The sequence below is a fragment of the Vicia villosa genome, linkage group LG1 (assembly GCF_029867415.1).
Source record: "Vicia villosa cultivar HV-30 ecotype Madison, WI linkage group LG1, Vvil1.0, whole genome shotgun sequence".
NCBI lineage: Eukaryota > Viridiplantae > Streptophyta > Magnoliopsida > Fabales > Fabaceae > Vicia > Vicia villosa.
In genome coordinates, this window is record NC_081180.1 from 136,952,723 (window position 1) to 136,966,100 (window position 13,378).

General features: G+C 31.4%; 1 protein-coding gene across 1 annotated transcript; it reads left to right on the top strand.

Annotated features, from left to right (window-relative positions):
* Positions 1–3,850: 3,850 nt before the first annotated feature.
* On the top strand, positions 3,851–10,460 carry LOC131644291 (uncharacterized). Its single transcript, XM_058914751.1, has 3 exons — positions 3,851–3,966; positions 5,301–5,493; positions 8,846–10,460. The coding sequence occupies exons 2-3, from the start codon at positions 5,371–5,373 to the stop codon at positions 9,626–9,628; spliced, it is 906 nt and encodes a 301-aa protein (XP_058770734.1). The 5' UTR covers positions 3,851–3,966; positions 5,301–5,370; the 3' UTR covers positions 9,629–10,460.
* Positions 10,461–13,378: the final 2,918 nt, after the last annotated feature.

Below are 13,378 nucleotides of genomic sequence, written 5' to 3' on the forward strand. Positions count from 1 at the left end.
ACAAGTACAAATGCTGGATTTTATTTGATTTGACAACTAAATAACATTTATATGTTTCATTCCTTATACATTATTTAGTGGATATGAAATTGATTTTACTCTGTGAGAGAGTCACACAAGTCAATTCATGGCATACGCTACTGAAACTGGATCACCTGTTATCATACTCACACATGCTTGGTGTCGCCAGAGTTCAAGTAATTTGCATATCACATTCTCATAAACTGTTTATGTTATAACATATTTATTCTTCCACCCATTTTTTCTCCAACCAATGGAAAACTCAACATCTCAAATGCTTGGAATGGATCAAAACTTCTAATCGATGTCAACCATTCTCAAGTTCTTGATTTCAAATCCAATTAACAATACTAACATTGATACTATTCTTTAAGATTTTTATTACATTGCAAAATTTCTGATGGTTGTTTGTTTTTTCTCAACTCACAGATTGGTAGAAGGAAATCCAACTCCATTTGCTTCGCAAACATGATCGCTAAATTCATGTTCACAAGGTCAGTTTGATGACAGGTCCTTCTCCTTTGTTAAGGATATGAAAATAATTAGAGATATGAATTGTTTGACTAAGGTGAGTTTTGTATTCCTTATCAATGAATTTGCTTATTAGGTATGCTTTATTTTCCTACTTATATACAAAACTGCATGACAATTCATCCGAGTTTTCTTTCTTAGGAAACTTTTGTTAATACTGTTGAAACAACTAAGAGGTTCAAGGCTAATAATTTTGGGTGGTATTATGAACTATGTCCAACATGTAACAAGACAAACCAATCACCTGGGTGCCCCTTTTAATGCATTGCTTCGATAAGAAATCCAACCCAATTACCAAGTAACCGTGTCTTAATTACTTTTTTTGCACATCAAGGTTATCATGTTTCTGTTATTATATGTTACATATTAATGCTCACACATCTCATGTATAAAATTGAAATTGAAGTTGAACATGAAAAGTAGTCTGGTTATTTTGTCTTCTGGGATAAGGAATGCATACCACTCGTGGACTTGTCGGCACATGATTTGAGACAACTTATGAAAAAGGTTTGTATCTAATCATATTATCTTTTGCTGTTTGTAAACAAACTTATTCCTTATATGATATTCATGGAATCATATTCATACTCAGAAACCTTATTATTTGAGATCCATTATTAACCCATATCACTACAACAAAATACGCGTTCTTCAACTTCTCATCAGCATACAATGATACTTTAAAGCTTATCTCTAACACTAACTACATTATATCATATAACCTCAAATAATTTTTATACATTGATCCGGCTATACAAATCAGGACTATCCTAAGATTTACCCGACACACTTTGACAATTTGCTTGCAAAGACTTTTGCTTTTCGTGTCAAATACCTATCATACTACAAATAGTCATCTGTTGTCAAACTAACTCAAGATATATAAGTTATCACAATGATAGAAGAGTCCATGACGTCTACTATGGTATGTTTACTTTTTTTCCCATTCAAACTTTATCTTATCAATATCAATGGTTAATTATTATGAATTATGGAACAACATTACAACTCAAATACTCTATTCTCCTAACTTAAAAGTAAGACACATGAATAGAGCATTACACAAACACAAAACACAAGACTCAAAACAAATCAACACGCCAAGCTTAGTTATGCAAGGTTTGAGTCTTCACAATAGAGAATACCTCCTTAAATAATAACAAAGGTCCAACTACAAAAGCCCATTAGGGTTTTCGTCTCAAGCGTGGTTGAACATTCCAAAGATGCAACAAACCAATATTCAATGATGTCGATTGAAAATCTTTGATTAGTTAAATAACTCCTTAAAACGCCCATTAGCGTTTTGGTCTTGAACGTGACTGAACTTCCCAAAGACGCAACAAACCAATCTTCAATTATGTTGATTGAAAATATTTGATTGATTAAATCTTGAACAAATCAAAATATCTCAAATTTAATCTTGCTAAAAGCGATTCTGAGAAAAACTTCCTTATCCTAAAAAGCACATAAGAGTTAAAACCCTAATTAAATATAACAGAAAACAATTCCTTAAAGACTCGAGAATTAATCAAATTATCTTGTACGCGAAGCAACACAAGGAAAGATATGATGTCTCACATAATGAAGGACATTATGCTTAACATGTTGTTATCTTACTAAAGTGTCTGAATTACATAGAGAGATGATGTCTCACATCTTGGTAGAACATCTTGCTTCATATATTGCCATCTTATTGAAGTGTATGGATCACATAGATGCAAGATGTCTCACATATTGACATAACATCTTACTTTACATGTTGTCTATAAAATATTGTCAATTATATGTAATAACAACTATATCTAAAAAATGTTTTTTATAAATATGATAGAGCCGTATAAGTTATGCTTCATTAAAATAGATATATAATCATTTTTTAGCACAAAGATGTGAGAAGGGGTCAAAACATATTTGGAAAATTTTAAAAATAAAATATTTAGGTAAAACGTCTTTTAAAAATTGAAACATCATCGATATTAAATATGACACGAAGACTAACATGTTTTAAATTAAAAAAATTTAAGAAATAAAATAAAATAAATGATTCAACCTCTAATTAGACTTAAGAAAAGTAATGTGTTAAATAATAAATTTTATTATTATTTGTTTATAAAATATTACTAAAATTTGTATTATATTATAGACTTAATTGCAAGTTTGGTCCCTCTATTATTCATATTTTTGGGTTTTGGTTCTCCTATTTTAAAATACGGAATTTTAGTCTCTTTATTTTAGTTTTTTTGAAGAGTTTGGTCCCCTTGCAAATTCGAAGGTAATTTTTAATAAAATGGAACTCACATTGATGACATGTTCAACATAAATCTTAAATTAAATTAGTTTTTTTGAACATTTCAACGTTGAACTGACACTGACACATCATTAATGTGAGCGTTATTTCATTTAAAATTGCATTCGAATTTGCAGGGGACCAAAATCCTCAAAAACTAAAATATAGGGACTAAAATTCCGGATTTTAAAATAGGGGGACAGAAAAAAGGATAATAGGGAAACTAAAATTGCAATTAAGCCTATATTATGTTTTGATAAATGACAAAATGTTATTAATAACTATTAAGAAAATAATTTTTCCATCTTAATTTTGCATTCAACACTCTTAAAAATCTCAAAATGTATTTTTTTTGTGTTTAAAGATACATCTTCGAGCGCATTTAAAATTAAAACAACAAATACATTACAAGTGACACATCTATACTTTGCTTAAAAAATATATTTAGAGATGTATCTCCGTAAAATCGGAGATGTATTTTTGTAAAGTGTCATGAGAAAAGTATGTTCTACACAAATGCATGAGATTTTCTACTATGGTATTGCCACCACTATTATTAGCATACTTACTTTTATTTCACCAAAAACTTGACCTTATGGGTTGTAATGGTGTGCCTTATAGATGAATTTTATGGGGATTTGAACCTTTGTTAATATCTTATCCGACTGACGCGTGAGAAAAAACCTTAAATTTTAAAGTATGAAATGTAATGAAAAGCAATACGAAACCTAAGGGGTTATTTTTCTCAAGATATTATTTTCATAATTCATAGATGCATCTCAAGATATTTTTTAATACAAAATATAGGTGCCTCACTTGCAACGTTTTTGTTGGTTTGATTTTAAGTGCAATCAAAAATATATATGTAAATGTTAAGAGTAATTGAAAGTTGAAACTTTTCGCATTGGTAGAAGAAAACGTATAAGGGTGGAAAGAACAATTCTCTAACTATTAATGTTACTTAATATTTTCATGGGCTTTTTTGTTATTGGACTTTCTTTAGGCCCATTAATTTCAATATAAAAGTACCAATTTTACCCTAACTCATATCTTCTTAATTGAAAGTTGAAGGAGCAATCATTGCTTTTTGGTTTCATCGCTTATGCCTGGTTTCTTCTTGATTTGCGGTGAGTATTTTTCTTTCTTCTTGTTTAGTTTGCATCTCCTGCTTTCTTAATGGCAAGACTTTTCTGTAAATTTTTCAATTGTCTGCATTTTTTATTCTTTATATTTCTAGGTTAGTTTTTTTTCCCTTAAATATTGAAGAATCTAGATTAAAAAAATGTAACAGTAGAAAACCTAACAACTCTAATTTTAATGATTTCTATTTGAAATATATTTGAATATCAATGATTTCTTGATCAAATTTATGTGTGTTTGAATTGGTGGTATATGATAAAATATAGATAAAATATTTATTTTGATCCTTTAACTTTATCTTTCCAATACATCCTTCACGTCCAGTCTCTGATACCATATTAGAGTTTGACCTAATTCATTCTTACAAAATACCACTCTAATCAATGTGAGACTTTGAAATCTTTCCTATAATATATATAGAGAAATAGGGTGATGCACTGACAATGTAAAATATTTTTACACTATCATCCAATCACCACCATGTATCTAATTAAAATATTCTTTTATTTAAAAAAGAATTTAATGATATGATAGATTATGGTTTTCTATTAGATGATAGTGTAAAACTATTTTACACTGTCAGTGCACTACCTTTTAACTCTAATATATAACTTTTGTATACTACGTTCTCGTTATAGTGCCAATGATATTCATAATATAAAGTTATGAACATAGGTTTTTTTTATAAGCAATGAATGATATTCAGGGAGCACTAGGGGCACTCTAACCCGCTTACAAAACACCAAGAACAAAATTTGAAGAGGAAAGATTTTGCACCAACTGAAACTTATCCTAAAACACACTTCAGATATATTACAGAATTCTTAAAAATTACATTTGGAATAGTAAATATTACCGACACAAGACCACTTCCAAACTATCGACACAAGACCATTTCCAAACATTCAATTTGATATTCCAACACACAGTTATGACACAAAAACACAACTCAAGTGAAATGGAAATTTTAACGGACAACAGTAAGACCTGCGATGTACATATGACAAAATGTTGGACAGTTAAAAGTCAACATGAGAAGTGTAGAAAAAAATGAAGATATTGCATTGGTTGTGTGATTAAACTAGATGAAATAAGATTAAAAATGTTGAAAGTAATACCTATTGTAGAAAAAACGGTGAAAAATAAGTTTAGGTGGTTTGAGAAAAATCCTATAAATTTTATTGTAAGAATAATTGCACTTAAAAATTTTAATTAGCATGTTTTTTAAGTGAGACATGAGAATAGTATTTAATTAACACATTACACATCTACATTATCTGGATTCTCATATTTTGCTTTTGTAAATGTGAATTGCTTGTAGTTGGAAGTGCTTGTGTATATTGTGCTTCAAGTTGAACAAGGATACTTTAGAGTTGTTGGATGATAGAGATATGATGATATGGTCAAAAGAGACAGCTTCCAAACCTTGTGGTAGAAAATCATCATATCATAGTCTTCAAAATCAAAAGCACGAAGTTTCTATGTTGTTCAATTCTATTTCTAAAAATTCACAGGTATGTAGTTTAAATATTTATTAGAGTATAATTTTATGCCTATTTATCTCAAGTGTCAAATTTCTCTCTAATTTTTAGGTGACCTCTCTTCTATATTTGAATTTTGTTTGACACACATCCCTCATTAAAATATCTAATGTCGTATTTTTTTTACATTAAATTATTTAAAAATAAATTTAAATTTTAAAGATACAGGTGTAATGAGTATGCAACAAAATTGAGTTAATCAAGTACTTGGGCTCTAGTAGGAAAGGAGCTTCCATTAAGGACGAATCGTTCGGGTACTACCCGAGTTCGATTCTTGGTGGAAACAAGACTTGGCCAGTGAGTCATCCCTCCGAACCACGAAACCAGATTAGTCGGTTCACTATGTGGATCGGAACTGGTGGCTAAATCCAAAAAAAAAAAAAGTTTCAATTAATTTTAATCTTATTAATATTATACGCTATTGTAATCAAAATCAAACCCAATCAATTAATTTGATCGGTTGAATCTAGGGATGTCAACTTGCCCCCATTAGCGGGGATCGCTGTGGAGATTCCCCATTTGTGGCCCCAAAGACGGGGAATTTTCCCCCGTAGGAACAGGGGTGGGGAAGAAAGTCTCCCCGACGGCACTTCGGCGACGGGGACGGGGGTGGCGTAAATATCCCCCGCCCCGTGGAGTCCCCGCCTGCCTCAATTAGCATAATGTCCTTAATTTATATATAATTTTAAATTATTATGTAAGTTTATTTGTCATTTCATATAATTTATCTCATACACAAATTTAAAATATACATGTATTGTTAGTAAAAGGATGAGATCTAAATGATTATTTCAAAAAAAATAAGTTTGAAATTTTAGTGATCATAACACTCAATATTATAGATTAAATAGTGTTAAAACAATATATTTATCATAAAGTAATAATTTCTAAATTTTTTGTAGTTAATTTTTGAAGCTTTTACTATTAATTTGGTTTAAAATAATAAATAAATAAAATCATGTTTATGAATCTCCGCATGAACCTTGGGGATCCGTGGGGACCCGCGGGGACGGGGATGGGGGACAAAATCTCCCCGTAACGGGGATCCGAAGCGGGGATGGAGAATAGATTCGAGGGCGGAGATTGTGATGGGAATGTATCTCCCGTCCCCGCCCCACCCTATTGACATCCCTAGTTGAATCGGACATGTCTCCGGTCCATTTTTAGCCAGTTATGTAAATTGTACAATTTTTTTTGTTGGTTTCAATAAGGTATGAAATTGAAATCAACATTTTAAGTAGAAAAATATTTTTATTCATTTTTGTTTGATTTTTGAAATATAAATATATCTAAAATTAATTATGAGACACTCTTATGATACATATTCGAAAAATTCGACAATTATGCTAAAATATATTTTTTTTTTTATTGTTTTGACTTTTGACACTCTTTAAATTAATGTTGGACAACCGTGTGATCAGTCATATGACATATGTTAGACTACTCTGACGTAAATTAAAAAAAAAAAAAGAAATGTGGGGCAGAAATGAAAGGAAGAATTTATTGGGTTGCATAAAAAATATCATGAGTAGGAGAATGCTCATATATTCTTCATTTGAAAGAATGAATATTAATTCACAAATCTGAATGTTGGAGAATAATGTGTTTTTCATTTGAAAGATATATATTGAAGGCTATTGATTATGGAAGTGATTTATTTAGTACGGTGTGTGATGGTATGGATCACTAAGATTTGCATTTAATTTTTTTTTTTGATTTGGATAGGAACATATGATAATTTTTAGAGAGATTTTGTGAAAAATTCTATTTAAGGGGTTAGGATTGTCAATATTCGAACTATCAAATATATGTATAAAAGAATATGTATGATAAAGTGTCGACTAATGTGCACTGCGCAAACACAAGATGGAGAGATGAAAGATTTTTCCATAACAATAAGATTGTGTTGTGCACAAGTGTGAGTTGTTAGTCACACTTTGCTTGAAAAAGTAGAGGTTGAATACTTTATAAGTGAGAGAACTCATACACCTATTACCTTAAGATTTTAGGTGAATATGTGGTTTCTTTTTCACTTGTGTATTACTATTGACCCAATGTCGGTACTCCCCATTACAACTCAACAGTAGTATCAGAGTCGATGGTTCAATTAAGGGATCGAATCCTTGTATCGAAAGTCTTCTTGACATAGTGGTGGTCATACGGTGTGTCCCATTGTAGTTTTCAAACAGTGGTACAAGTGTATGTGGATGAAAGAGCTCGTACTTGAGTGAGAGCAAAGTAGATGGACTCACACTTGAGGGGAGATTGTTGTGTCCAAGTGTGAGTTGTTAGTCCCATATTGCTTGAAAAAATGGAGGTTGAGCACATTATAAGTGAGAGAATCCATACACCTATCACCGTAAGAGTTTGGGTGAATATGTAGTGTCTCTTTTACTTGTGTGTTACTCTTGATCCAATATGGATGCTCCTCATTATAATCCAACAGTGATATCAGAGCCGATGATTCAATTAAGGGATCAGTTCCATGTGTCGAAAGTCTTCTTAACATATTGGTGGTCAGTCGGTGTGTCCCGTTATAGTTTCCAACTAAGTTCTTTGTATCGAAAGTCTTCTTTACATAATGGTGGTCAGACGACGTGTCCCGTTGTAGTTTTCAAGCCTCCGTACAAGTGTACGTGGATGAAAGAGTTTCCGCTTTAGGGAGAACATAGTGGATGAACTCACACGTGAGTGGAGACTGTTGTGCACAAGTGTGAGTTGTTAGTACAACATTGTTTGAAAAAGTGGAGGTTGAATATTTTATAGGTGAAATGACCATTACACTTATGTCTCTTTCACTTGTGTGTTACTCTTGACTCGTGCTTCTCATGATAACCAAACAAATTTTAGTTGACAAGAGTGCTATCAACACTCTCTAATACACAGTGTTAAAAAAAATTATTAGTTAAAATTTATATAGGTTGTATCTAATTTATACATAATTTATACAGGACCTCTTTATTTAATTATTTATATGAGTTTCAATCTAAAAATTTAAAAGAGGAGTGAATGGGTTGTAAATCGTATTCATAGATATAAGTAATAGTGTTTGCCCATAGAATTTATTAAATTTTTTACTCAAGATCCCAATAGATATGTACACTTTATATAGTTTTCATCTGCTTATAAATAATTACTTACTATAAGTTGAAATCATTTGTCGAAATGCAATCGAGATGAAATTTAACCTAAGGGTTAACTTTTGATAATTTTATCATAGTGACTCAATCAAACCTTTTATATAACCATCTAAGATATTGTATAGGTTTGTAAATAGTTTTTAAGTGTAAGAATCACAATTATTTTATTTTATATTTTATTTCAGAAGAGGAAATGTAAGCAATACATAAATGGTGGTAAATTTGCTATTAATTCTGAACTCGTCGATAGAAAGAAATATGGTAATGATAATGCCAAAGATCAAAAAAGAAAATCATCTTCTCATGTCTCATGTACAACACTATCAGATGGAAAAAGGATTAGTTTACCAAGACAGAAATATGATTTCACTGCTCAAAATGATAGGGTAGAATTTTGCGTTACTTCTAGACAAGACTACTCTCACCTATGTGACGTTGAAGATTCTGCCAAGCGACCAAATTATCTTATGAACGAAGAGAGCTTTTATATTTATGCTAGAGATTTAATGGATAATAATAGTAATTCTTATTGTATCGCGACATCAATCAAAGAAAAACTGAAAGAAGAAGACATGGAATTCGCCAACTCTCGGAAGAAATTTTTACCTTCTAGAAGTAACCATCTTCCAAAACCATTTATTCCCATTGGACCTAGATTTCAAGCTGAAGTTCCTAAATGGGAGGCTCCAACCAACATAAAACAATATAATAGTGATGATTGTTTGAAGTGGTTAGGAACCCAAATTTGGCCGATGCCTTCTTCATCTAGAAATAATGCAGAGTGTATTGGAAAAGGTAGGCCCGACTCAAGCTCGGGTGAGAATCTTGAATTAGTTGATCGTGTTAAAAAACACGGTGAAGCTAGCGAATGCTTAAAATTGAAGGTTAATGGCTCCTTCTCAAGTTGGGAGTTTGATAACAAGAATGGTGTTTCAAAATCATGGACAATGGAAGATGAGGTAATTTGAATCTCTAGTAAAATTGAATCTACTATAAAGCGACACAATTTTGGAAGCTCACCATGGAGTACTTTCCATCCAAATCTATTGAGTGCATGATGAATTACTATTTTAATGTATACATCCCTAAATGCATGACTATATAAGAGAAGGTCTCCCTTTGGATGGTGAATCAAAATGGTAACTATGAGATTGAAGGGGCATGTTGATCTAAAGGTATGGCTATGATTTCAATTGGAAAAATTTTGAAAATTGCAACATTGGAGATATTAGGAGCTCAAAATCTAGCTCATGCATCTTCAATATCACTATCATTTAGAAGATGTAGTCTTTAAATGTGCTCTAAATTCTTAAAAGTTAAGTTTCCATACTTATGCATGGATGGTATTTTAAGAAATATAAAAAAATTGATATAAGTTTTGTACTTAAATTTATTGTTAGAAATTTTGCTTTTATTGTGGTATGTCCTTAGTCGTATAATTGCGTTATTTTAGTTGTTTATTTGCAACCTCCTGTACTTCTTTTCAGTTGGATTTTAAAAGTGAATTTAGTCACGCATTGTTTAGAAATATGACCTATGTAGTTTTAAGAAAGTTTAGTGTGTCTTACAAATTAATTTATACGAATGAATTAGGTCTGACTTATGTTATCATAATTTATCCTATATTTTTTGTTGGACTTTCTGATTGTGCACACCTTCAAACTCACTTAGGCTTGAGCCTTACCAGATGAAATGGATTTTTGGAAATTTTATAATTTCTTCCATTTCTCAATTTTCTTTCTTTTTATTCAAACTACTAGCAAATACCCGTGCGTCTGCACGGGTAAATTTATTTGATACTATATAGATTTTATTTAAATGTACATGTAAATTTAAAATGAGTTATTTAATCATAAAATAAATAATAATAATAATAATAATAATAATAATAATAATAATAATAATAATAATAATAATATAAAATTCAATTTTGACATTTGAAAATAAAAATATTGTTTTTCAAATTAAGACAATTGTTAATTAAAATAAAATATGTATTTTGCTGATAGTGGCCCGTGAAAAAAATAGAAATGTTGACATTTGAAAATAAAAATTTTGTGTCTCAGATAATTGTTAATTAAAATAAAATAGGTATTTTACTTATAGTGGCCTATGAGAAAAATAGAAATTTTAACATTTAAAAATAAAAATTTTATGTCTCAAATAAAGTCAATTGTTAATTAAAATAAGATAGGTATTTTGTTGATAGTGGCCCGTGAGAAGAATAAAAACTTTGACTTTTAAAAATAAGAATTTTGTGTGTCAAATAAAGACAATTGTTAGTTAAAATAAAATAGGTATTTTGTTGATAGTGGACCGTGAGAAAAATAAAAATTTTGACTTTTTAAAATAAGAATTCTCTGTCTCAAACAATAAAATCGGTATTTTACTCAGCCTTTGTAGTAGACAATGCTACACACTTTTGCAATATGAATTGCCAAGCCACAACCCCCTGCAAATTTAATCATGTAGCCGGAAGTGGTTTTTCTAGAATCAATATCTCCAGCCATATCAGAGTCAGAGTACCCCACTAGAGTAGGCTTATCTCCTCCAAAAAAAGCCTCATATAAGTAGTACCGCGAAGATACTTGTAGCTCGGTGAACTGACTTTTATTTTTTAAGCAAGCAATGTTGCGGTAAGCATGAGTCGCCACCGACTTTTATTTTGTCCAACATCTTGGAAGGGTAAAAAGAACAAAAAATACCCTTTCTTAAGAAAACGGGCTCGGGGGGTAGATTATGAAAGGGGAATGTGTAAGCATCCTTTTCATCCGTAGTTGTCTACGGGCTCTTAATTTACTTAGCTCATGTTTGTTTTGTTTGATTTAAGTTGAAAAGGGACATAAGGACTTTAGCGTAAATGCGTAGCCTTAGTCTTTAAAAGAGTTTTGAAAAGATATTTTTTTTATCGAGCTAAGCATATTAAGAGCACTACCCTAAATTGGTCTTTTCTATGCTTTTTATTCTTCTAAGAAAGGGATAGGGCTATCCTTACCATTTAGGGTAGGTAGTCCTATTGTTTGGACGTGTGGGACAATCGAAGGGTCATCGAGGTCGTTGAAAGCAACAGGTAGAGGTACCTTTAGCAAGTTCGAAGGGACGATCGTCACTTTTTCGTAGGCAACAATCGAGGGTCATCGAGGGACTTAGTGAAGATTTTATATTGAGGGACCTTTGCTAATGGGTACCTCTACATTTTGAGGGACACGACCTTATAATCGAAGGCAACCAAGAGGGGCGTACCCTAAGGGTGAGTGCGTGCAAGTGTGTTGTATTCGATTATATTTATCTTATTTTTTAATGTGATCTAACGTTTTGTTTTTCAGTCTTATAATACAAACCTATCATACATCTAAACAATATAATAATAAAATACGGAAATTAAAAAGTGCGGGAAAGTAAAAAGACTCCTTTAAATATTTACATTTGACCGATATACATTCTAATAATAAAAGCAATAAAATAAACAAAACACGCGCCATACACGGGTTTTCAAGGTGAGAAAAGAAAATCGAGAGAAAGTAAGAAATAATTGATGGTTAATTAGCAAATTAAATTAAATTAAAACTACTTGATTAAGTCCTAAATTTAAAATTAATCATTAGGTTATTTAATTAATTATCCTAAACATATTACCTTAATTAAATTATAAAGAAAAATAAAAAAGCTATGTTTAAAATTATCAAAACCTAATTTACTAATATGTTTAATTAAAATAAATGAGCAAATAAATTAAGGTTAACTATGATACTAATCCTAATTTCTAAATGATTAAACTAATTAACCTAAATTCATTACCCTAATTATATAACAATTAATTTTAATTATTTATTGATTAATTAGTTAAAGAAAAAGGATAGAAAAGTGTAAAAGATGCAAAGAAAACAAAAAAACTCAGGTAAATGGCCCCTGGATGAGTCGAACTGGGGACCTCCTGGTTACCAAATACTCCAGCCATCTGTGCTACGCTGCACCACAATATCAGTATTAAGACTGGGCATATCTTCGTAGGACCAAGAGAAGATCTCAACATAGTCACGTAGCATCTGAATCAGTCTCTGTTTGACACTATCTTCCAACCCAGCGCCTACCTTGACTTCTCTCTTTTCTTCATCAGTACCAAGATTCACAACTTCAATCGGCTCTTCGTGCGGCTGTATAGTCTTTTCTTCTTGCTCTAACAGTCTGGCAAGTTCTTTAGGCACTTCACAATCTTCCTCGCCTTCATCCTCAGCTTGGTAGATCGGATTATCAAAGTCATAATTGGCAATAGCAGAGTTGTTATCAATGGGATCCAGAGTGGATGTGAATCTGCAGTGTATTATGTGGGTGTATGTAAGAACACATAGCTATTTAATAATATAACAGGACAAAAACATGGAGCGCAAAATTTGAATGTGAAACGTCCAATGATTTATTTGAATGAAAATATGATAATGAAATGACAAGCCCTAACAAATGGACCACTGTGCCCCGGGCAAGGCGCAAGGCTTTAAAGTTTATTGTTTGAATTACATAACCAGAACTTGGAAAAGAAAAACAATAAAAACAGGAAAATTGCAATTACTCCTGGTTGAAGGAGATAGAGATAACATCTTCCGTCTTCCAGTTGTTCAGCCCTTTGTCAGGTGTAGGAAAGATCCACTTGTCTAGATTACAGTCGCTCTCACCATCTTCTAAAGCATTGACTCCCTTACTGATGAAGTGAGACATTAATC